At 46.0% G+C, this 25,736-nt stretch overlaps 1 protein-coding gene across 3 annotated transcripts in view; it reads left to right on the forward strand.

Annotated features, from left to right (window-relative positions):
* zcchc14 (zinc finger, CCHC domain containing 14) overlaps positions 1–24,148 on the forward strand; it is a 45,827-nt gene extending 21,679 nt beyond the window's left edge. The window contains exons 5-15 of one of the 3 annotated variants that reach the window (XM_083762515.1): positions 168–239; positions 500–567; positions 1,764–1,999; positions 5,370–5,406; positions 9,742–10,198; positions 10,903–10,991; positions 15,229–15,350; positions 18,195–18,222; positions 18,253–18,383; positions 20,295–21,785; positions 23,024–24,148. In XM_083762515.1, the coding sequence (XP_083618641.1) occupies positions 168–239; positions 500–567; positions 1,764–1,999; positions 5,370–5,406; positions 9,742–10,198; positions 10,903–10,991; positions 15,229–15,350; positions 18,195–18,222; positions 18,253–18,383; positions 20,295–21,785; positions 23,024–23,079 (2,787 nt within the window). In that variant the 3' untranslated portion in view covers positions 23,080–24,148. Of the gene's footprint in view, positions 1–167; positions 240–499; positions 568–1,763; positions 2,000–5,369; positions 5,407–9,741; positions 10,199–10,902; positions 10,992–15,228; positions 15,351–18,194; positions 18,384–20,294; positions 21,786–23,023 lie in introns of all 3 variants that reach the window. The other 2 variants (XM_083762513.1, XM_083762514.1) reach the window with 2 other exon arrangements.
* The last annotated feature ends 1,588 nt before the right edge of the window (positions 24,149–25,736 follow it).

Genomic DNA, 25,736 nt, shown 5'->3' on the forward strand with positions numbered 1-25,736 from the left:
TTTTTGTTCCATTTGAAATAATTTGTATTAGATAATAGAGGGTAAGCGTATGACGTATGATAATTAAATACTTTTGCCCGATTAACGGTGGCTCCCTAATTCCTACTGTTTCCTCCACTGGTCTCTCTCTCTCTCTCTCTCTCTCTCTCTGTCTCTCTCACGTCCAGGCCTTTTGGTCAGATGGATGTGTGTCATCGGTGGTCAGAACACAACAGGAGGTGACTGAGCTGCTTTCCCAGGTCAGCAGCATCAAGATCACACGTGACGTGGATATATTTATTTAATATGCTTTTCATAGTTTTCTTCTAGTATCCGTTTGTATTACTGTGCTGCATTGTTATATCGCTGTGGTGTATGTCATTTTATTTATTGCGTGGAGTGCACGCATATTCTACTGTTAAGACGGACGATCTTGGTTTACTTGTGATCCTAAGGCCTAAATTGTAAATTGAGTGTATGCGAGTATCCAGTTGGTCATGTGATGTGATGTGTCCCTCAGCTGTCACATGTGTTTCCCGAGGAAGGACTAGAGAAGCTCCTCTCTCAGTCCCTGGAGCTGGACCCCAGGTTAGTTATTTATTATTATGACACTTAACCCATTCTGACCTGAGATCAGATTCATACGAGGTTTCCGCCGGACACACACTGGTCTGATTAACCCATTCTGACCTGAGATCAGATTCTAAAAATGTCAGTCGTTCTTCGATTTTTCAAAAAATAGCAGACCTACAAGCTCGTATCGCGCCACTCGGTGGCGCGATATGAGCTTGTAGATCTGCTATTTTTAAATAGCTAAAGCATAACATGATGCCAACACCAAAATGGGTGCCCCGTCAGAATGGGTTAATACGATATTATCATATACTTAAGTATATTCCAAGGACATAACCCAGAAGAACCGAGGCCGATTAAAAAAAAAAAAAAAGGTTTTCACAATCTCAACTAATATAAATAACGTATTTTTTCTATATCAGTGGTTCTCAAACTTTTTCATGTCAAGGATCCCCCAAATTATATGTACAGTACGACCCCCATCTCAAAATATGTTTGTTCCAGGAAGCAAAGATTTGAGTTAAAAATATATTCAAAGATTTGCCCACAATTGAGTGCCAGCAGATGAAGCAGATTTCATCATTAATTATGCGTTCGTTACGTGTATGGATTTTAAAGTGTGGCCAACTTGAATAATGAAATTACTGAAAATGACCGGTACCTATAATCTAAATAAGTATTGTACTATCATATGGCCACAATCGTGGAAATAGCCAATTACAAGCTCACAACTATTTGTTTCCATTATTTATTGTAAATGTATGAACATTTTTCAATAGATGAACGAATAGATGAATAATGGAATGAATAGGGCATATGCAGAGATGCAAAGGCCACAGCAAATTTGTCACTTACGCCATCCTTGACGCCATCAAGTGTGCTTCCGTAGTGGCATGTGTTGGATACGCGGCGGCCTCCGACACACAAGAGCAACGCTTTGTGGCTTTGCATCTGGAAGTTGAACCCAGCTCAGCTTCAATTTGTACGTTTGTATCGTTTACTATACAAACGTCGAATGTGCTTCGTAGCTTCACGTCGCTGGCTTCCATTGACAATAACTGGTATCTTTGCATCTGCCCGTGTGAACGCACCATCAGGCCTGTGTGGGTAATGGTGCGTTCACACAGGCGATGAAGCTGCTTCGTAGCTTGACAATGAATGTTAGACTGCGTCGTTTCATCTGAACGCAACATAACTGTGTCTCCATGCAGGTGTCTGACTGCACTGCCCTGCCACGTCCTCCAGCATCCGTCTGTCCAGCTCTTCTTCTCCTCCACCACTCCTCCGTCACCTTCGTCACCCGCCTGCCCTTCGTCTCTCTTCTCCTCCACTCCTCCTCCTCCACCCGCCTGCCCTCCGTCTCTATCCTCCTCCTCCCTCTCTACGTCGCCCTCCTCCCCTCCCATGGCTCCTGTGGCAACGGCATCTACGTTCACCTCCAGCAACAGTAAGATACTAAGATTACATTAGATTAGCCTTCGCTGATCCCAGAGGGATGTTTGTTTTCACAGCCTGTTCAACATGGAAATAATTTACATAAAGAACAGAACAGTAGCATAGAAAACAACATGTAAAGACAATACATAGAGGCCAGCGGTCTGGCCACCTAGGCTCCAGTTGTAGCCTGACAGCACGTTGCGGGTTCGAGTCCCGATGGCCTTTGCTGTGTGTCACTCTCTCTCCCCCGTTTCCTGTCTAACTTACTTCACTATGGCATAAAAAGCCCAAAAAAGAAAATCTGCAAAAAGAAATTGGCATGATTCCACCATGCATTCATTGTCTGTAGCAGTGGTTCTCAACAGGATCCACACAGGGTCCCCTGTTCGAATAGGATTATTTTGGGGAGGTCACGGACTGAAAAGGTTGAGAACCACTGATTCTACGTCAAGGAGTGAAGTTTGCTGAAACAAGAGGCGGAGCGAGCAATCAAAAGGTTGTGTGCGAAAGTTGAGGAAAGTTGGACTTTTTTTCCATTGATGTTTATGGCGAGACAAAGCGGCGACTGGTTGAGGAACTCGCTGTGGTCTCAACTGTTTGTTTCGGATGTTTTTGGACACCCGTTTACGTTTCCTGCAAGAACACTTTAGCCAAAAAACATTATCGCGGTTGGGTGTGGGACTATAGGAAGCACAAGGGGTTTGTAGCTTGGGTGGGAATAAAAAATACAAATAAATAAATAAAACGTTTTCTATTCTTGGATGCAAGAAAAGATGTGCCAACAAACGAGGCGAAACGAAAACAGGACGAACGGGTTTTCCGCATCTCGGTTTTCGGGGTTTGGTGGGTGAGCAAACGGCAAGATCTGGAGTGTTGATTTAACAAGGTCGTTGGTGGCAATGATGACAGTGAAGGTGAGGTTACAGGAGTAGTGAGAGAGGACTCTGGCTGTCGGGGGAGATTTTCAGTTGGGGTTCTGGAGGTGTGTGTGTGTGTGTGTGTGGGGGGGAGTGTTCGAGCCGGCCGGGGCTCTATTTTGGTCTGCTATGGGAATTCAGTGTGGCATGTTTGTGTTGGGAGGCCTGGAGTATTGGCGACCGCATATTAATGTGTCTGTGCGTGCGCGCGTGTGCGTGCCGTGTGTGTGCCACCCATGCGTGCGTGTATGAGAGTCCATGAGTGTGACCTCATCTCTGGTATTATTTATAGCCCCCCCAAAGCAGTGAGTACTGTGCACACACATACTTTTTGCATGCATGCGTGTGTGCATGCATGAGTACTATGTGTATGTCTGGGAGAGCCAGACTCACAGGAGTCCCCAAGGGAGCCATGCAGGCTAATGTGACTGTGTCTCTAGGTCTACTGTAACGTGTTACCGTGCACGCCTTAGAGTATATATTAATAGAGACGGCACCCGGAGGAAACCCTGAGGCGAAATGGACATAGTAGTGGGCGAATTTGGTATTGCAGCGCTGGGCCCAAACACATGAACGCGCTGGTCCGTTGACTATCATTGCGCACGTTCATGATGACACGTGAACGAGCTGTTTCATACGTGAACGCGTGCAATGATAGTCAACGGCAGCGCGTTCATGTGTTTGGGCCCAATCAATCCCAGAATGCACTCTGTTCCTAACCGGAAGGAGGAGTGAAATCGCCTCATGCGCTAGCTACTTACTGTAACGCAAGTGGATCGGGGAGAAATCCGGTGCCGTCTATATTAATATATACTCTAAGGTGCACGCCCACAAAAGGCAGTGTTGCATGTATCATACTTGCAGAGCTGCCATGTCTCACCCTTTGAGTGTGACAGTCACGCAATTTAACCCTTTACCACGCACCACGCCACACATGCCATTTCACACGCATTATAAATTTATAATGATAAATAACAATTTTCTCTGCGGCTCCGCCGCGTAATAACGCACGCTCCTCACAAACGGTAAAATAGCCGATCTGCTCGCAGCGCTGATATATGCAGGAGGGTAAACAGCAGGGTCCCTGACTGTGTGACGCATGGAAATGAGCCATGCGGAGTTTAACATCGCTTCGAAATATTTTTCATGGAAGACAATATAGCCCCCACAATTAAGTTACAACAAGTGAGTAAGTGACCTGTGACTATCTCTCTTCTATACTGGTGTGTGGCGTCTCTTGCGTGATATGAGGAAGTGGAACGGTGCCATAGCCCGTGCACATTATAGGGACAAAGTCGTGTGTGTGTGTGTGTGTGTGTGTGTGTGTGTGTGTGTGTGAAGGGGGAGGGGCCGCATCGCGACTTGTTTCTGTTCATAGAGAGAGAGAGCCCACAGATGTGTTTGAACTAAGAAAATGTAAAAATAAGGATTTTTCCCACATTCCAGTTTTCTGACATATTCCCCAATTTCCACTGAGATTATGGGGTGAATGAATGTGGCCAGACCCATCTTCTCTTTCTGTCATAGTGACATTGTCCTGCATCAGATCATGTCCAAATCAGGTTCTCCAATCTCCAGTAGCCTCTTCAGTTTTTTGAAGATTTTTTGAGTGCCCTTACGGAGCTATTTGTGTGGCTGGCTGGGTCTGAGCACTATGTGTGTGGCTTGCTGGCTGGCTGGGTCTGAGCACTATGTGTGTGGCTGGCTGGCTGGCTGGCTGGGTCTGAGTACTATGTGTGTGGCTTGCTGGCTGGCTGGCTGGGTCTGAGGAGCATAGATAGATAGATATCTTTTTCATTTCTACTTTAAGCATGAGGAGGCTGTCAGTGCAGGGAGAGCAGCTGGCATGGAGGTGAAGACATCAGTGTTAAGGTTAAATATCAACGTTAAAACGGGCCAAATCGACATAAAAAAACAAAAAAAAAACACATTAAGACACTAGAGTCTCACTCTTGACATTTTCTGAAATATGGCAGCCCTGTACTTGGGTCACACACTTCAAGGCATAAGTATGCTGCCTGTGTTCCATACGCGCAGATTTATAGTGGCCACACATGACGGCAATGTTTGAAACCTTTGTTGATAGGATGCACCAAATCTATCTCACATAGATTTGATCTCTTGGCAGAGTTTGAAGCCTTCAGGACAAGCTTTTCCCCTTTTAATCACAAGCCAAGCCAAGATGACACTCTTATTTTTTATTTATTTTGGCTTATTCCTTTGCTTATTCTTTCTAGCAGTAATTCACTATTATTTGATTATAAAAATATACTGTACAAATGACATATTTATGTGTTATTGTTACACACCTTTATTTGAAGTAACGGTTGATTTGCAAATGTTTTCTATCATAAGAGAGAAAAGGAAACCCATTGACTATCAAATATGTATTGTTATTAATATGGCATTGTTTCACAATTTGGATGATGATTATGATTGAATGCTTTTATCTTGTGTTTTCAGATCTTGGCTGTGTGCTGCAGTACAAAGGAGTCAGCAGGTACAACACCCCACCCACACCCTTTGACTCTCCCTCTTCCCCTAATAGCAGGGTTAGGCAGGGGTTTAGGATCAGACACAAAAGTGAACCGCTGGCAGCTTTGAGGTTCAGCAAACGAGCTTGTGATCCGAATGCCACCTGTAGAAAACAACAACATTCATAATACCTTTGATAATGTTGTAGTACTCAAGTGCTTGACTCGTCTCGCGTCCGGTCTCGATTCCACATTTTCGTTTACTCGGTCTCGTCTCGGTCTCGCCCCTTAATTTGACTTGGACTTGACTCTGTCTCGGACCTTGCCTGCTCGCACAGTGTTTTATGTACCTCTATCAAATGAAAGAATAAAGAAAGAAAATCTGGTCTCTGTCTCGACTCGGTCTCACGTTCCGTCGGTCCCTCCGTCCGCCCCTCCCACACTCAGTCTTGACTCGGACTCGCCCCCACTCGGACTTGGTCTTGACCTGGACTCGCTTTAGGTGGACTAACCTTTGATTCTACATGTAGTAGGGCTCTATTCGATTAGAGTTAAGACTATGGTGTCTGCATAGGTTGGTACATACGGTACATGCTGTAGCTCACATAATACATGAACATCTACGTCTTCAAACAGGGGCTATCCAGGCTATGTGGGCTCTTGTTGTGATTGATGGAAGCGTGTGTGTGTGTGTGTGTGTGTGTGTGTGTGTGTGTGTGTGTGTGTGTGTGCGCGTGCGCTCGCGCAAATGTTTTTTTCTTTTTTTTGTAAAAACAAATATAGATGGGACTTTGGATGACCTGTTTTGTTCAGGGGAAGAAATTAAAAAAAATACTTTTGTAAATAGTTAATGCATTTGAATGCATCAAATAGTATTTTTTGGCTGTTATCCAACACAAATGTTTTGCTTCTTGCCAAATGATATCCCTGCTCTTCACTGGTAATAATATGCTTTGTTTTTGTCCAGATCATGAATAATGCAGCCTCTGATAGTGTGTGTTTGAGTAAGAACACGCTGTGATTGGCCAGTAGCCACTTTGAGTGCCAGTCGGGGCAAACGCCCTCGCCAGAACATGATGTAATACTATTCTGTCCACGTCGGGTCACAACTCCAACGGGGCTGAGTTGGCTAAGCGAACTTTGCAACGCTCGACACGGCAACTCGCACACTTTAGCACGCTCGGTGGTGTCTCTCGTGGCTCAAGTTCGCTTGAGGTAGCGCCCCCACTGTCGCAGTCTAAAACTGCACGGTATCCCTTACTACTAGTAGGAGGGGGGCATTTAACATGTATGTTTTTAGGAGTCATTTAAAAGGCGATACGGAGTCAGCTCATTGCTTAGCCTCGGGTAGGACATTCCAGAGTCTAGGAGCTTAGACAGCAAAAAAGCCCCAATCACCCTTAACTGCTGGTCGTGATCTTGGGACCTTTGGGTGAGCCTGAGGGGATGCTTAAACAAGCACATCAAATCCCCCCTCTCGCTTTCGTCATGTTCAGTGGTCTCACATGTAGAAATCATCTTCATCATCATCATCATCATCATCATCATCACAATACATCATCATCATCATCATCACAATACATCATCATCATCATCATCATCATCAACACAATACATTATAAATCAGGATAAATTACAGAGGAACTTTATGCAGAACAACCAGTCAATCAAATAAAAAAAAATCAATTGAAGCAGGAGCAATCACGGTGAAAAAATGTTCTGGAGCATTCCTTTGAACTGACCGAAGGATGGCAGGGAGCTCAGTTTTAAAAGGTTTTGAGTTCATTCCACAAAGTTGGGCCACTGACAGAGAAAGCTGTTTTGCCCAACTCTGTCTGAGCCTGAGGAACCGTCCTTGAGCCGTAAGAAATCACTAGATAGGTGCTATTGTTCAGTTCTAACATGGAACAAATAATAGTCAGGGAGCATCCCAGCAATGGCTTTATATAAAGATAGGTGCCAATGCTTAGCAGCAGACCTATAAATAATGTCCCCGTAGTCCAGGGCCGAGAGGAAAGTGGTCTCAATAATAGCTTTTTTTTACTGGAATTTGGAAAACAGAATTTATTGCTATACATAAAACCTAGTTTTTGTCTTAGTTCGGAGACAAGATCAACAATGTGAAATTTAAAATAAAGTTTATCGTCAAGCCAGATGCCAAGATATTTATATTTAGAGACCTTCTCAATAGTGGAGCCACTTGCAGAAGTACGCTATCCAAGTCAGTATTCATGGTCCTAGAAAACAGCATACATTTTGTTTTACTTGCATTTAAAACAAGTCTTAGCTCAACCAGGGCATCCTGGAGAGTATTAAAAGCAAGTTGCTTATAGGGGCACGGTGGCACAGTTGGTAGTGCTGTCGCCTCACAGCTAGAAGGTCCTGGGTTCGATTCCCGCTGGGGACGCTGTGGGCACTGTTTCCTCCTCCGCGTCATCAATGCCCAATTGCCCATACCCGAGGCGGGGGTTGGCGAAAGGGCCTTTCTGTGTGGAGTTTGCATGTTCTCCCCGTGTCCCCTAGGGTAGATACCCTCATAAAAAACATGCAGTAATCCTGGTCTCTAAAACTACCTCCCCCTGGCCAGCCGGGGCGCCTGATGGAGGGGAAAGGAACTGGTCGGAATAACGTGTCCCTTCCACGCGCTACGTCCGGCCGGGGAAATTCCCCTCTGTCAGGTGAAAAGAAGCAGCTTGGACTCCTCATGCATAGAAGGAGGCATGAGGTCAGTCCGCTGCCCCCCCCAGGTTGGCAGAGGAAGTGTAGCGCCCAGGATTACATTAGATAATTGGCACTGGGTGAAAAGAAAACTGGGTTACAAAATCGTGGGATAAGAATTTAACATAAAAAAAACGTTGCAACCTCAACCGAATCGTCAACACAATATAAAACGGTGTCGTCCGGTAAAGATGGAATTGACAATCCTTCAAAGTGGAAACAATATTATTAATATATTATGTTAAAATACTCTGTTACAAGTAAAAGTCCAGAATTCTATATTTACTTGAGTAAAAGTATAAAAGTATTCTGGCTTAAGTAATTACTTAAAGTACCAAAAGTAAAAATACTCTTTGTGCAGAATGCCCCATTTCAAGTTTTCAAATGAATATATATATTTTTTAAATAGCAGATCTTTGTGAGCTTGTAGATCGGCTATTTTCAAATGGCCGAAATATATATATATATATATATAGGGCAGAAGTGTACACTTTGTAATAATAATTAGTTACTAATAATAAAAGTAACTAGTAATTAAACTTTTCAAAAAAAAATAGTGGAGTAAGAGATGTAGTGGAGTAGAAGTAAAAGTTTTGGAAATTGACAACTCACATGAAGCACAAAGTCAAATACCTCAAAATTGTACTTACTTAGCCACTTACCACTTACCACCACAGGTACCACAAAGTGAATGAGAGCATGTAAACATTTTAATTTGGGTTTAGAGAGATCAAAGCATGTCACTGCTTCTAACATTGAATTGTGTTGCTGTGATATGACACAGTCATACTTACTTACATACACCGCAGGTCTGTGTGACGTACCGTCGGCCAGGCTTTGAAACCTAGTTCAGCCTTCATTACTAGACAAAATACGGCTGTGGTTGCAGTTCAAGTATGTAATAGGTAGCTTCAGGTGTGTGTGTGTGTGTGTGTGTGTGTGTGTGTGCGTGTGCGTGTGCAATGTTATTGAAACAGTAATAAGGGTGCTCTCTATCGCAATCGTTTTCAAACCTTCTGTGCCTTAAGCCTTAAGGCACACCGATGGGCGATGGGCGAAGTCAAGACACACCTGTGTTCATAGCAAAAATAGCTCATTTACAAGCTCACAACACGTCGCGGTACGATACATGAGCTTGCAGATCAGCTAAAATGTTCCCCTACAATGACAAAGTGCCAGTTGAATGAAAGCAGTCGAAATGTATTGTTACGGACCGGTATAAATTGTACCTCGAGTATTGGGACATTAGCACAAAATACAGATATAGTAAATCACAAATTAATTCACAGCGTGTATACTTGTAAATTTGTGCAATAACAATGTGTGGTTGCCTGGTACCACAAGCTTAACCCATTCTGAACGGGCACCCATTTTGGTGTTAGCATCATGTTATGCTTTAGCTATTTAAAAATAGCAGATCTACAAGCTCATATCGCGCCACCGAGTGGCGCGATACGAGCTTGTAGGTCTGCTATTTTTGAAAAATCGAAGAACGACTGACGTAGAAGACACTTTTAGAATCTGATCTCAGGTCAGAATGGAAAACTGTCAGGATGTAGAAGACATTTTTTAGAATCTGATCTCAGGTCAGAATGGGTTAACACAGCATTATGATGTCTTTCCTTTCTGTCTGTCTGTCTCAGGGTGTGTGGCGTGGCCAGCATCCAGCCAGTTGTGAGCATCCACTGCTCCGTCCTGAACTCCCATCGCTCCCCTCTGCACCTCCCCTCGCTCCCCCCTCTGCCTCCCTCCGTGGCTCCCCTCAGGCATTCCCCTCAGCTGCCCTCGCTCCCTCCCCAGGCCCAGCCCCCCACCGCCCCCGGGATGCCCCCGTCGTCAGACCCGTCGTCTCAGACTCAGAGCGACCTGCATTCTCAGTCCCACTACTTGTCGTATGGCCTGCAGCACCAGACCAGCGGTCAGCCCGGTAGCCAGCAGGTCCACTCCTCCCAGTCCCAGCACCTGCACCACTCACACTCCCAGAGCTCCCCCCTACAGTCCCTGGTCAACGCTCCGGAACAGAACGGCATCCTGGACTGGCTGCGTCGGCTGCGCCTCCATAAGTACTACCCGGTCTTCAAACAACTCACCATGGAGGAGGTGAGTACTGTAGAGACCTAGTGATTCTCAAGACTGGCATGCATGTTTTTTTTTTTCTTTTGACACCCATGCTTTCCAAGATGTGATTTGGGGTCCTAAGGATGAATACAAAATGAATAGCAACATCTTAAAACCAAAATGTTGAATTGTGGGTTTGAGCTCACATGCCCTTTTGATGTAAATCAAAAGGGGGGGGGGGTAACTACCTGTCAGTGGGGAGTGTTTGCTGGGAGTATCACTAAGGCCCTATACATCCTCCTGTCAAAATATGACCACCCCAGTCAAAAACACTTTGTTTGAAATAGACACTCATGCTTTCTACGGTGTGATTTGGGGTCCTGTGATTTGGGGGCATGTTTTAAGATGTTAATATTAATTTTGTATTCATCCTTAGGACCCCAAATCACACCTTGGAAAGCATGAGTGTCTATTTCAAAAAAGTGTTTTTTGACTGGGGGGGGTCATATTTTGACAGGAGGAATTGCCTGGTCATAATTTGACCCCCCTGTAATAGGATGTATTAGGATGCTGCATGGTATTCATTCATCAGCCAACACCCCCCCCCCCCCCCCCCCCCAGAGAGGACGTATAGGGCCTTAGTCCTACTCCCCCCCATTCAACATTTTGGTTTTAAGATGTTAAGAGTTTGCAAAGACAGGCACAGGTGTTTTCTACTCTAAACCACTGTTCTGTATTTCCCACAGTTCCTAGCACTGACAGAGGAGGACCTGAACAAGTATGACTTGACCCAGGGAGCCAAGAAGAAGCTCAAGACTCAGCTGGAGCTACAGAAGTCAGTGTGTGAATAATGAGGCCTCGATGCTTCCAGTGCATGTTTCACTGTCTACTGAAGTCAGTGTGTGAATAATGAGGCCTCGATGCTTCCAGTGCATGTTTCACTGTCTACAGAAGTCAGTGTGTGAATAATGAGGCCTCGATGCTTCCAGTGCATGTTTCACTGTCTACTGAAGTCAGTGTGTGAATAATGAGGCCTCGATGCTTCCAGTGCATGTTTCACTGTCTACTGAAGTCAGTGTGTGAATAATGAGGCCTCGATGCTTCCAGTGCATGTTTCACTGTCTACAGACGTCAGTGTGTGAATAATGAGGCCTCGATGCTTCCAGTGCATGTTTCACTGTCTACAGAAGTCAGTGTGTGAATAATGAGGCCTTGATGCTTCCAGTGCATGTTTCACTGTCTACTGAAGTCAGTGTGTGAATAATGAGGCCTCGATGCTTCCAGTGCATGTTTCACTGTCTACAGACGTCAGTGTGTGAATAATGAGGCCTCGATGCTTCCAGTGCATGTTTCACTGTCTACTGAAGTCAGTGTGTGAATAATGAGGCCTCGATGCTTCCAGTGCATGTTTCACTGTCTACTGAAGTCAGTGTGTGAATAATGAGGCCTCGATGCTTCCAGTGCATGTTTCACTGTCTACTGAAGTCAGTGTGTGAATAATGAGGCCTCGATGCTTCCAGTGCATGTTTCACTGTCTACTGAAGTCAGTGTGTGAATAATGAGGCCTTGATGCTTCCAGTGCATGTTTCACTGTCTACTGAAGTCAGTGTGTGAATAATGAGGCCTTGATGCTTCCAGTGCATGTTTCACTGTCTACTGAAGTCAGTGTGTGAATAATGAGGCCTTGATGCTTCCAGTGCATGTTTCACTGTCTACAGAAGTCAGTGTGTGAATAATGAGGCCTTGATGCTTCCAGTGCATGCCGGTGTTTCACTGTCTACAGACGTCAGTGTGTGAATAATGAGGTCTTGATGCCTCCAGTGCAAGTCTTTCCACTGTCTTTACTTCAAAAAGGCTCTGCACACCAAAGCAGCTACACGTGTGTGTATTTGGAAGAATAAAGATGACATTTTGACTTATGAATTAATAAAGTTTTTGTAACTGCTTTGGTGTGCGGGCTGGCTCTACCCTTTTGGAACCACAGAGCCTCTTTAGCCCAGCACCCACAGAACTATACTATACGTTACCTAAGTTCCCTTTCACTGTCTTTACTTGTCAGGAATGTAACAGACAATAGTCTGTTGACTCTGTTTCATTATGGGATTACAAGCAGCAGCAGTTGAGCACTCACTTAAGGAATATTACACGAGAGGGTAATACTGGTATACTGGTATACTGTCATCATTGGCACACCTGCTTTGCTGCAGGAATGAGCCGATATGCAAGTTCCATAGGCAGTGCAGAAGTGCCATTAATGACGGTAACGCACACCCTCGAGTGTAATATTGTTACACCTAAAAAACACGTCATCTCAATTTCATTATAACTATGATATTCAATAAAAAATGTTTTTAATGACAGATGTAGCTATAGCCATTACGACCGAAGATGTCCCAAGAAAACCGTTGGCCTAGCCACCCAACCGGCTCTGCTCTGGCAGAGCAGCGAGACTCGGCACAGCTGATTTCTTTGAGTGGTGCAACCACTCCTTACGGAGCAATGTGTGTGGGTGGGTGGCTGGCTGGGGTGATTCGGGTGTGCCAGTACAGTACAGAGGGTACAGTAGAGGGACCCCCACACGGTAACTCTGTCATTTCTCAACCGTTTCGGATGCGGCCCGACCCCCTGGGCGCGTTACTGTGGGTCTGGAACTTCCGCTCTCAACTTCCGCTCGCTCGAGCCATTGATTTAGAATGTTACTTCCGGCAGTCTCCGCTTCAAAGCGCCACTGAGCAACTTCCATTGAAATGAATAGCTGGGGGGCGGGGCTGTCGCTCCGCACTCTATCCTTTATAACTGTGTTTACTTAGAAGTAAACGCTGTTGTTATGTTTTGTAATAATAATTAAAATCTACAAAGCAACTAGTGACTAAAGTCTTCAAATAATTGTATAGTGGAGTAAAAGTGCAATGTTTGGATCCGAGATCATGCAAGATGTAGTAGATGTAGTAAAAAGTAAGTATAAGTATTGTAAAAGTAAAAAGTATTGGAAATTGGTCAATACCACTGTCAATATCAGGCTCACAGCTGTTTAAAGTAGATAAAGTAGAAGTAAAATATGATGTCATGTTGAACCTAAACACACGGTCAGTGTAGTAGAAAAGCAGAACATTGAAGATGGAGGAAAGTACGCTCCCACACACAGGCGTACTTGAGGGCGGCGTGGTGTCGAGAAACACGTGAATCAACATCGGTGTTAAATTGATCGCTCCCTAGTGTGAAATTAACTCTTGTTAAGTTAAACGAACACAGGCTTTTTACTACGGAGTGTTTTGCACACGGTGGGTGGAGCCAACAACGTGGTGAGCAGAGGCTGATCATGTCTTGCCCTTAACTATTAACAGGCTGTGATTATCAGCAGTGATGTTGGTGCATAATAAGGCCGTCCGTGGTCAATGGTTAACTACAGTTCTAGATGAGCTTAGGAAGATAATGTGTTTGTACTTCAGAAAGAGATAATAGAAAAGGAAACAACTTTTCAGAACACACACACACACGACCACATCCACTCACACACTAGTAAAACAAAATCAAAGCAGTTAATTAGGTCAAACATTGAAAGCCAGGGAGAAGAGATGGGTTTTAAGTAAAGACTTATAGCACACTTTCATTCACACACTGTAGACACACCTAGATTCCAGATCGGTATCTATCCCCTGTTTCCATTCAGAGTTTCAACGCATTCCCATTTAGCAGGTGATGACGTGTGTGTGTGTGTGTGTGTGTGTGTGTGTGTGTGTGTGTGTGTGTGTGTGTGTGTGTGTGTGTGTGTGTGTGTGTGTGTGTGTGTGTGTGTGTGTGTGTGTGTGTGTGTGTGTGTGTGTGTGTGTGTGTGTGCACTCGTGCTATCTACTGCACCAGCACTAGAGAGAAAGTGGAAAGTTCCTAATGGTGTCTTTCCATGAGGACTAGAAGCTTGACAGATCTGCAGCTACATCAAGGAAACCTCTACCAAAGTGTCACTGTGATTTAAGAATTATTTTTGAGAGGACAATGCCTCCCTCTGGTGGCCATAGAGTGAACCAGGTCTATTTCCAGGATTCAGGACAAAACTTTGAGCGTCACTGTCAACCCATATCTACCAGTAGGTTTCTTATCAAGACCATATAATGGAGCCAGTAGGCTCTACTGGAGTCGCGTTGTCCGACTATTACAAACCCTAACCCTAACCTCAGTCTTAACCAGCCACGTAAGTCAGTTTCATAAAAGGAACTAAAACATAATTGCCCAGACTCTTTTTCAACAAAGATGGCGAAAGCAACCATTCTTTGTTCTGTACAAAACACTGAAGTCCTTCAACCAGAAACCTAACCTCAGTCTTAACCAGCCACATACGTAAGCCAGCTTCACGATGTTTTCGCTTGGGCGGCAGTAATTTCACCTCCGCTCTTCCTAATCGCAGTCAGTACAGTAGGCTACAGTAGAGCCTACTTGGTCTTCATGAGTAACATATTGGTGATTATGGGTTGATACTGATAGCATTCGAACTTGGAAGGCGGGTGAAACTCAACACTAGAATGTTGGTTGTTTGTGGACCCCAGCAGAAATACAGTAGCTGGCTGAAATCACAGCCAGTGGCCAAGTACTGTACTTAAGCACCCTTTTGAGGTATTTGTACTTTACTTGAGTATTTCCAATTTCCAGTACTTTTACTTCTACTTCTACTTTACTTCTACTCAGAGGCAAATATTGTACTTTTACTCCAGTACAATTATTTTAAAACTTTAGTTACTACTTACTACTAGTTACTTTGGATTATTATTACAAAACATACTGTACGTTCAGCCCTATATACATTTCGGCCATTTGAAAATAGCAGATCTACAAGCTCACAATGCATCGCGATGCGACACATTGTAAGCTTATATACCATGTGAGCTTATTATACCATCTTGTCAGATCTTTGTTGGTTTTCTGCTCTATATGTAAAGTGTCTTGAGACAACTTGTTGTGTTGACACTTTAATCAAATTGAATTGAATTGAATACCATAGATTATTTATTTAATTAAAAAAGTGAACAAGTTAAAGTGTGTGTGTGTGTGTGTGTGTGTGTGTCCGTCCGTCCGTCCAGCAGGGAGATGAAGATGGAGAAGCGCTACGTAGCCTCCCAGTTCCCAGTGTCGTGTGGCGGCATCGCCCGGGTTACCCCCTCCAGTCACATGGGGCCCTTAGCCCAACCCTCATCCACTTCAGGTAACCACCATCATAAGTACTGTACTTAACCCATTCTGACCTGAGATCAGATTCATACGAGGTTTCCGCCGGACACACACTGGTCTGATGAACCCATTCTGACCTGAGATCAGATTCTAAAAATGTCAGTCGCTCTTCGATTTTTTTCAAAAATAGCAGACCTACAAGCTCGTATCGCGCCACTCGGTGGCGCGATATGAGCTTGTAGATCTGCTATTTTTAAATAGCTAAAGCATGACATGATGCCGACACCAAAATGGGTGCCCGGTCAGAATGGGTTAAGTAAAAAACTAAAATGATAATAATTGTAACTTGTGACCTGCTTTTATCCATGAATCATATTCCAAACAAGTTGCTGTTATTATGAACTGTGCAAACCAACCAGGGCTGGGAAACCACATCTTGAAGATCAACCGGTCGAACGTGAGGGGGGTTTTTGGTCTATCGCAGTGCAATGTTAAAACCAAGCGAAAAACATGGATCCGCGCAGTCCAATCATGCTCAGGCTTGCTGGATTTGATTCTGAACTCCAACAAACAGGGTAGTGGAGCAGTGCACAATTAACACAGTACTGCCCCACGCAATATATCAATGGTCCAGATATAGGAGGACATTTAGCCTTTGACTGACTCGACAATTCTTCCTTCTGCCAGGTCTCGCACCTTCCTACCTAGAAATGTCCCAAACCGCCCCCCCCTCAGGTCCTCCACTGCTGGCTAGCTCGATGTGCCTAAAATAAATGCCAAATAAAAAAACACGGTGAAGCAGTTTTCTGCTTCTAAGTGACTGATATACAGTACACCCTGTGGGTCTCCTCGTCTCCACTCTGTTTTCCCATGTCCATCTGGATGAGCGTTGAGTTGACCCAGACAAACTGTATACCTTTGAACGGGACTTGCCTCTAAACTCGACACCGTTCATCTGGTCGCGCTCGGAGGTAACATCTGGGCCAGACGTTTGATCTTCTCCTCCCTCATGCGCTCTCTGTCAGGGAATAGGAAGTGGAAGGAGAAGAATGCGCGGCTGTCTGGACAGCATCGCGTGACCTGGGTCGCTGGGCGGAGTGCCGCGGTGAGACGCTCTCTCTGGCTCTTATATATTTATTCAGCACATTGGGATGGGTACATTACACAGTCCAGGCCACTGTTATCAATTATTTTCAATCATTATTTTGGAAAATAACCTATTCCAGCACCGCTTAACCCATTCTGACCTGAGATCAGATTCATACGAGGTTTTCCACTGGACACACGCTGGTCTGATTAACCCATTCTGACCTGAGATCAGATTCTAAAAATGTCAGTCGTTCTTCGATTTTTACAAAAATAGCAGACCTACAAGCTCGTATCGCGCCACTCGGTGGCGCGATATGAGCTTGTAGATCTGCTATTTTTAAATAGCTAAAGCTTAACATGATGCTGACACCAAAATGGGTGCCCGATCAGAATGGGTTAAGAAATCTAAAAGAATTATTAAAAGTAAGGTCTGTCTTTCTTCGGTATGGCAAAGAAAGTCATGTTGAAACTGGGGGTTGTTTCTTTCGCTTCTTTCATGGTGACATCCATGAAAGAAAAAGGTGGAAATCTGACGGTATTGTCTTGTTTGTTATTTAGAGCCTTTTCTTTTTCTCTTGCAGATGAAAGGGCAGTTTTTGATTGGGCCTATACAGGCCCGTAGCCAGCCCTCAGAAAATGGGGGGGGGGGGGGGGGTTGGTAGTCGACGAGGGGTAGGCCTAGTCGCCGAACATTTTTTCGTCTTGGTTTTAGTCGACAAAATCAACACCGGTTCTTATCGCCCTAGACGGAGGACTCTGTCCTATTAAATAATTACGCCCAACGCCCAGGACGGAGGTTAATCAAAAGACGGAACATTACTCGTTTCATAACAGAGCGCACCAGTCTACAGACTGGGAGTGTCTATTGGGGCAACATTCAATGTCATTTCCGGCTAGTCCGTCATCCGAAGTGGTCCAGCACCATTTTTATGGATGGGATTAAAAATCTTAAAACATGAATAACTCGTAATCTGTATCAGTGATTCCAATTCTAACAAAAGATCATGTTTTTGACGGCCCATCGCGGTCCCGTAGCCAGTGGCTGTCTATCCTCTTGGGGGTCTTTTGGCTACATGCTATTAGATATCCTAGCACAACCAAGATTTCGTCGTGTCACCTTGAAATAGATAGAATAGAGTATAGACAGAGTTACGCAAACTCCGTTCACTTCATGGGGCCAGTCCAATGGCGGCTCTTCGACATAGACTTCTATTGGTTTGTCCCTATTTTGAAGGCTTCAAATAGGGACAACCTGAAGTCTACGGAATGCATTGGAGTCTATGGGCTCGCGCGAGTTAACATTAACGTGACCGTGCTATTAGATGGCTCTGCTTGAAATGAGCTCTGAAGCTGCAACTCGCTGGGCGTACAGTATGCATACTGATTAACGGTTCCAAATGACGCTGGACGTGTTTTAATAAAGTGGTTAATCAGTGTTAACCCATTCTGACCGGGCACCCATTTTGGTGTTGACATCATGTCGTGCTTTAGCTATTGAAAAATAGCAGATCTACAAGCTCATATCGCGCCACCGAGTGGCGCGATACGAGCTTGTAGGTCTGCTATTTTTTTTTTAAATCGAAGAACGACTGACATTTTTTGAATCTGATCTCAGGTCAGAATGAGTTCATCAGACCAGTGTGTGTCCAATGGAAACCTCGTATGAATCTGATCTCAGGTCAGAATGGGTTAATAAAGTGGTTAATCAGTGTAAAGCAGCACACATTCTCAAATGACACGTTTGACAGTGACACGTGTTTTTATTTTCTTTCTCTTTTTTTTCTTTTAGAGCTGCGAGTGGATGTGGACGCCTGCTTGTCCCACCACCATCCCATCCCTCTCCCCAGAGACCACCATCCCGTCCCTCTCCCCAGAGACAGCAGTTCGTCCTCTGGATACTCCAGCTCTCCCTGCTCACCTCGCATCCCGCTCTGCCGTGGCGACTCCGCCTTTGATCGGGCCAGAGACATCCACAGACGTGAGTTGTAATCAGTGAAAACAGACATTTGTCATTTAGACTACTAGACTCTAGTAACTAGAGCAGGGGTCCTCAACTAGAAATGATGAAGGTCCGCAAATATTTTTTTGAATAAGACCGAGGTCCGGTCCCATGCGCGGCGTCCATCGGAGAGTGGGGCTCTATGCCCGTTTAGTATGGTCAAGCCAAGCTTATACAAATCAGATCGCCTTCCACCCAACCAATAATGGGGTGCAGAGTGCAGGCCCGGAGTGGAACTCCAAATCAGGCCGGGAGTTATACGCCCTGGCAGGCCACACTGCGCGCGCGCATAGCGAGCGCCAGAATTTTGGGGGCCGTTGGGGGACATTTTGGGGGCCTTTGCAGCAATTTCACATGAGAAATGTACCATCTGATGTTATTTATATTATTAACTTAGTGGTCCGCAAAGAGGTGGTCCGCGGTCCGGTCGCGGACCGCGGTCCGCCAGTTGGGTACCCCTGAACTAGAGTATAAGGATACGTGAAATAACGAAAGCAGAAGTGGAATCTTGTGTCTTTGTTTGGCAATTGTGAGCACCGGTGACTTCAATTTCCATTTAAATGTCTCTCATGTAAATTTGTTGTTGAAAGAAAATAAGATTTTTCTTTCGTTTTCATCATAAATCAGACATCCGAGAAAATAAAATGAGTGCCCCCTTAACCTTCATTTTTAAAGCCATTTTAGGAACGCTCCCTCCTTACGTTTTTGCGTGGCACTATAGCCCCTCCAATGTCTGGCTTTCAGAAATGATGTCATATGGCAGCCAAGTTTATGGAAAAACCCAGCACATGCTCAGGGTTCCTCGTGCTCAGCTGGGCAAGGCAGCAAGGCGCAGTGGAACCCCCTTGTGCTATAAGGCAGAATTCTCTGTCTGTGCCCCATCTCCCTGGAATTAGTCTTTCAAAATCAGTTCCCTTTCACTTACATTATTATTAGATCCATGGTCTTTTCAATTATTGTTATTTACTGATGACTCTATGTTGAGTAGTGTTTTTATTGTGTTGTTACGTTTAAACAGCAGCCATTTTTGGAAAGAACTTGGGCCCTTCCCTATTTCCTTCACAGGTTTTTCCAATGATACTAATGAAGGCTCTGTTCCATTCTGGTCAAACAGAGTCAGGGTGCATATTGGCTCACTGGAATCACTGGAAACACCAGTGGGTTTCAAAGTGTCCTTGAGTGGATTCCAAATGGCCCCGGGTACGGGTGTGTAAAACTGAAAGTCTCTATTTGTTATGGGCGTCCTAAAATGTTTGAGAACCACTCTACACTAAATGGAACAGAGCCTTTATCAGTATTACCAATGTTACTAATTAAGGCTCTGTTCCATTTAGTGATATGAGTGGTTCTCATATCACCCCTCAACTATTTCTGCCAGACATACCCTTGCATCCAGCAGCCAAACCCAGTGTATTATATTCAACAGTGCAACCAACCCAAAATGAAATAATGTTCCTTTGTTTTCCCACAGTCAACACAGTTCCATAACGTCACGTCAAGTGGTCAATACAATGTTCAAATGTTTTGCAGTTCCCCGGACACGCAATGCACACAACACAGTCAGCAGTGTAAAGTCCCTGTCAGACGCCCGTAAATAAAGAAACTCCACTCCCCGTCTTGTGCAGATAAAGAGGACTGGCAAAATACTACTAATAAAACGGACTGGTTTCACGGTAGGGGTAGGTCACTATGACAGCGAGTAACCGGCATGCAGCGCGGCAATAGCCTCACACAGCGTCTGAGAGCTCCTACTACACGCTCAGTTCCTTTGATCCATTCACAAACTTCTGCGAGAGCGTGGGAACATGTGACGTGGTAGAAAGGCTTAAAGGCTCAGATCAGCGCACACTGACTGACTGACTCACTCTCTCTCTCTCTCTCCTCTCTCAGGCCTGTCCGGGCCAGACCCGGCAGGAGGTCAGGAGAAGGACAGATCGTGTGTGGTTCTCCTGAGCTCCGGCGGCTCTCCAGGTTCCAGTCGGCCCACGGCCCAGGTCCTTCCCGTCCAGACGGACCCGCTTCCTCCGCCTCCTCCGCCCTGCTCCTCCCACCTCCCCTTCAACGTCCCCCCGCCGTCTCCCTACCAGGTCCAGGCCGGCTACCCTCAGACGCTGCAGCACTCCCCGCTCCTGAACCCGGCGCGCATCCTGACCTCCCCGCGCAAACCCCGGCCTCCTCCTCCCCCTCCTCCTCCTCCTCCTCCCCTCCTGTGCCCAGAGGACCACCGGGCCAAGGCTTCGGGTTCCGGCCTGCCCGGCGGCGGCGGCGGCGGTCCTGGTCCGGCTTTCGCTGCAGGCGTAGGAGGAGGAGGAGTCGGGCAGCAGGGCCAGACGGTCACCGCGGCGAGGCTGGAGAAGCTTTTCCACGGGCTGAGCGTGGACCACCCGTCTCCCTCTGCCCTCCAGGACTCGTTTCGCGTGGGCCTGGCGGGCGGCGCCGTGGGTCTGATGGTGGAGACCAGCTGTGCTCTCACCTCCACCTCCAACAGCCGCCACCACGTCTCTCATCCTCCTCTTCACTTCCACCTCTCTTCTTCTTCTTCTTCGTCGTCGTCCCTCTCTCCGTCCGGGTACTACTCCTGTCCCTCCATGTCCTCCTCCTTCCCTTCCTCCTCCTCCTCCTCCTCCTCCCCTTCCTCCTTCTCTTTCCCTTCCTTCCCTTCCTTCTCCTCCTCCTCCTCCTCCTCCTCGGCAAAGTCCGCCTCTCTGTCCGGGAACTGCGGAACCGGCGTCGGCGGCTTTGTCCCCATGGCGGCCGGAAGCGGCGTTCCCATGGCGCCGGTTCCCGGCAACAGTTACTGCCCGCCCCCGCCCGCCTCCAGCCCGTCTCATCTCCTCTCCTCCTCCTCGTCTTCGTCCTCGCTGGAGAGCCACAGCGGCGGCGCCGGCGGCCACGGCTCCTCGGGAAGCCACGCGGCGGCGGCGTCTTCCTCCTCCTCCGTGTGCGTGTGCAGCTCGTGCGGTTGCCGCGGGAACTGCGGAGCCTACGGGGCTTTCCCCGGGTACGCTACCGCTGCGGCGGCGGCGGCGGCGGCGGCCGGGTACATGCAGCCGTTCGGCTCGGCCGGCCCCTCCCTCTTCACCCTGGGTCCGCTGCTCCACCTCAGCCCGCTGATCGCCACCTCCAGTTCCGCCGCCTACCCGCTGGTGGCGCCGCCGCCCCTCTACCACCACCACCACCACCACGGCCCCCCGGCCGTGGCACACGACCAGCAGCATGGCTTCGCGGCGGGCCTCTACCATCATCAGCCCCACGGCATGATGGGAAACGGAGGCCAGAAGCAGCGGGCGGCAGCGGGGAACCTGTCGTGTTATAACTGCGGTGCCAGCGGACACAGGGCTCAGGACTGCAAACAGCCTGTTATGGACTCCACACAGCAAGGTGAGACCACCAGCGGCTGAATTAGGGATGTCAATTGTGTCTTAATTAATTCATTGATAACAGAAATAATACAAAAGGCATGATATATTCCTTGATCAAATATCATTTGACCATTTAGATACAGGGCCAGGCAATGGACTCCTTGTATGAGGAATGGTCTTGTCTGTCACGTCACATGCCAGAGCAGAGACGTTTATGTGGTTACCAAGGCGGGGGGACTTTTTTTAAACCGGCCCACATGTGCGTCCCTAGGCCATGCGCGCGCGCATGATAGCATTACATTCACAGAAAACCGCCCAATGATAGAACAGCAGGATTTTCAATTAATTAACTGTTACGTTTATTTGAAGAATTTCTTAACGATCGATTAATCAATTAAAGATGAACTGTTAACATCCGTAGGCTGAATAGATTACGTGTTGATTACGTTGATTTTGACGCCTTTTTAGTCATAGTCTTTTGAATACAATTCCATTTAGTTTTAGTCATAGTTTTAGTTGACTAAAGATCGGTGAACCAATAATATGATCAACGCCGTGATTCCGGCAGCAGCCGTCCTGAAATCACGGTGGCTGGGCCAGAACACTCTACGGTGGCTGGGCCAGGCCACTCTACAGTGGCTGGGCCAGGCCACTCTACGGTGGCTGGCCAGGCCACTCTACACTAAAGGCTCATACATAGTCTGGATTTAGGGTGGTGGGGGGTGACCACCGAACTACAACATGACGTCACGAGCCGCAGTGAAGAGCAAACCACCGCCACCGCTCCAGCCCTTCTCTCTGTTTTTACTCACCACCGCTCAACGTTATTTCAGCTCCGGTGGTCAGCTCACCACCGGAGCGGTGGTCACCTCACCACCGAAAGTCCAGTCTATGAATAGGCCTTAACTCTGGAGGAGCCTGGTTGCCATCCGGCCACTCTACCGCTGAGCCACTGCCCCGGCCACTCTACCCCTGAGCCACTGCCGCCCCCATAAAATGTATTTTAGTGCTACTGCTCCACTAGTGCTACTTCTCCACTAGTCCCTCCCCCCCCCTAACATTTTAGTCCAGTTTCTTTTGTAGACGAAATTGTCAGTATATTTAGTCTTCATTTTAGTCATCGAGGCTTAGTTTTTATTTCGTTTTAATTCCGTTTTCGTCATAGTTTTAGTCGACGGTCACGGAATGAACACTACTGTAGTGTAGAGCACCCACACAAGAGCCGCCTCATAATACTGTCTTTGTTGTATTTGACAGGGATGTTTCGACTGAAGTACACACCTCATCCTGACAGCCAGGACTCTGGGGAGTAACCATGGCAACCTCTCTCTCTCTCTCTCTCTCTCTCTCTGCCACCCTCCTCCAACCACGTGGCACATCTGCACCTTATCTTTGTAGTCCTGAAGATGCCACTCAGCCACGATAGAAGGACAATGAATAGAACAAAGGGCAACCCGCTGGCACGACCTAGCGCTCTGACCGTGTCCAGAGAATGTCGACGTCTTTAAAAGTAAAAGTGCCTTCTGTCCGTTTTCCAAGTCATCAGCTGCGTCAAAGAGTAAGCGTTTCGACAGCCGCGGTTGCGTGAATCCGACCACACGGAAGAACAACCGAGAAGAGGCAGAGTGTGGAATGAAGAGTACAGATCCAACCAGTGGTGTGGAGGCAACACCTTATCTTACTTTCCCCAAAGCCTTTATTCTGACAAGGTGAAGACGAGATCAAAGCATTTCCTGTGTCCTGCAGTTGGCGTCTTAACCACATGGACCCTAGCGTCCCTATTCTGTGGCGAACATTTGGCAAAGAAATTGCAGATCTACAAGCCCACAATGCGTTGCAAGTCGACGCGTTGTGAGCTAGTTAGATCGTCTGTTTTTGTGTAGAGGGAAATGGGAGCGGACCTACAGTAGTATGGAGATCTGGACAACCCCGGTGAACTAAGTATGCTGGGGGTGGTTAAACCTGCTAAATATTCATACTCCTTATCAACTAAAACTGGAGTATTTAGGGTGCCAGTATTCCGTATACGGAGTGTAGAGGGACTCCACCAGTGATATGAAGCATCTCTTCACTTGTTCAATAGCGCCAAAGCTGGATCTCTGTCTCGTCCATAAAAAAAAAACACAACCACAAACTGATCTTCTTGTAAGTGGCACAAGGCTGTGTTTCGACTGACATGCAGACTAAATAATGTTTATTGGAATTCGATTTTTTTTTTTTTATCAAGCCTGAACAGCACAAATCCACGTGGAAACAGATTATTGCGAACCAGATTTGAACCACATTCCTAGGTGGTTTTATAAGCACTCGTAGACCGAAAGCCTGGTTTATACTTCGTTGTACGACAGCGTCACTCGTCTGTGTCACTTGTTGGAGCTTAAAGGTCCCTGCGCACTGTATGCGTTTTCGGATTTTTAGCTGTGTTCTTCTGTCGGTTTTCCGAATAACACGTCCAGTGAGCAACTACCTTTAGGATCAGATTTGAGATCAGATTTGCCTGCACTCTGAGCAAAGCCTAAGAATGAATGGAATGTATTGTAATAGAATTGTAATATGTTTGTTTTGGAAGTGAACGTTGCTTCACTTTGTATGTCGGTGCACTTTTTCATATGCACGGTGTATATCAAAAAGCCATCTTGAGCTCAGCTGCAAAAATTACTGTTTTGAGAACATTGATAGGATAATAAGTGATAATAATTCTATCCGTTGATTTTTTAACTTTATTGTCACATCACAGGTTTACGGGTGTAAAAAGTGGGCGACATTCTTTGTCGTATGAGCTCCCGTCATTTGCCGTTTTCAGGAATGGGAAATCAAATAATGGAGATAAAAGTAGAGATCAGACTGGATAATTTGTTCTCAAACCAAAGACACTGAGTGTGTTTACATGCATCAGCATCACAATAACTCATATTCAGGATGCCAAAGTATTCCGTTATAATGTTAAGCTGCACTCCATAGTGTGCAATTATAAATTTATAAATATATAATTTCTTCTCTATTCCCAGCTACTATTTTAGAATCTGTACGGGGGAAGTGTGCCAGACCATTTGTTGTCCTAGTTGCATCTTCAAAGCATTTCTGTTACGATATATCAGTGATGGAAAGTAACCAAGTAAATTTACTGTACTAAAGTACAAATTGTGAGATATTTGTACTTTACTTGAGTAATTCCAACTTCCAATACTTCCACTACATCTTGGATCCAAATATTGTACCACAATATTTTGATGCCAATACTTTTGTACTTTTAGAATTTAGAATTCGGGACTTTTACTTACGTAACAGAGTATTTCTGCATTGCAGTATTGATGCCTTTACTTATAAAACATTTGAGTACTTTTTCCACCACTGCCAGATATGCTCTGGGTAAGAACGTCTGCAACATCTCAACCATGAGCGATATACACTGCTGTGGTGATATACACGGCTGTGGCTCAGGAGGTAGAGCAGGTCGTCCAATGATCCATGGGTCGGCGGTTCGAATCCCGGCTCCTCCTGTCTACATGTCGAAGTGTCCTTGGGCAAGACACTGAACCCCAAATTGCTCCCGATGTGCTGGTTGGTACCTTGCATGGCTTCCGCCGCAATAAGTGTATGAATGGGTGAATGTAATGCACGATCTACGTAAAGCGCCTTGGATAAAGGCGCTATATAAATGCACCATTTAATTGACAATTTTAGTGTCCCACATTTAGTTGTGACTACCTGACAAAGCAATATGGTCCTGTACTTTTAAGAGCCCATTATGTATGGCTTTGGCTTAGTTGAGAATTTAATTTAAGAGTAATAAATAGAACTGTAAACCTACGATGATGCCTTCTAGTTTACACAAATAGATGAATTGAATTGGCTAATTGAATGACAGGGTAGCTGGAATTACTCTTCACATACTCATGCACAAGTGTGCTCATGCACGCAGGCGCGCGCGCGCACACACACACACACACACACACACACACACACACAC

Source organism: Protomyctophum parallelum, assembly GCF_964188405.1.
Source record: "Protomyctophum parallelum genome assembly, chromosome: 4".
Taxonomy (NCBI): domain Eukaryota; kingdom Metazoa; phylum Chordata; class Actinopteri; order Myctophiformes; family Myctophidae; genus Protomyctophum; species Protomyctophum parallelum.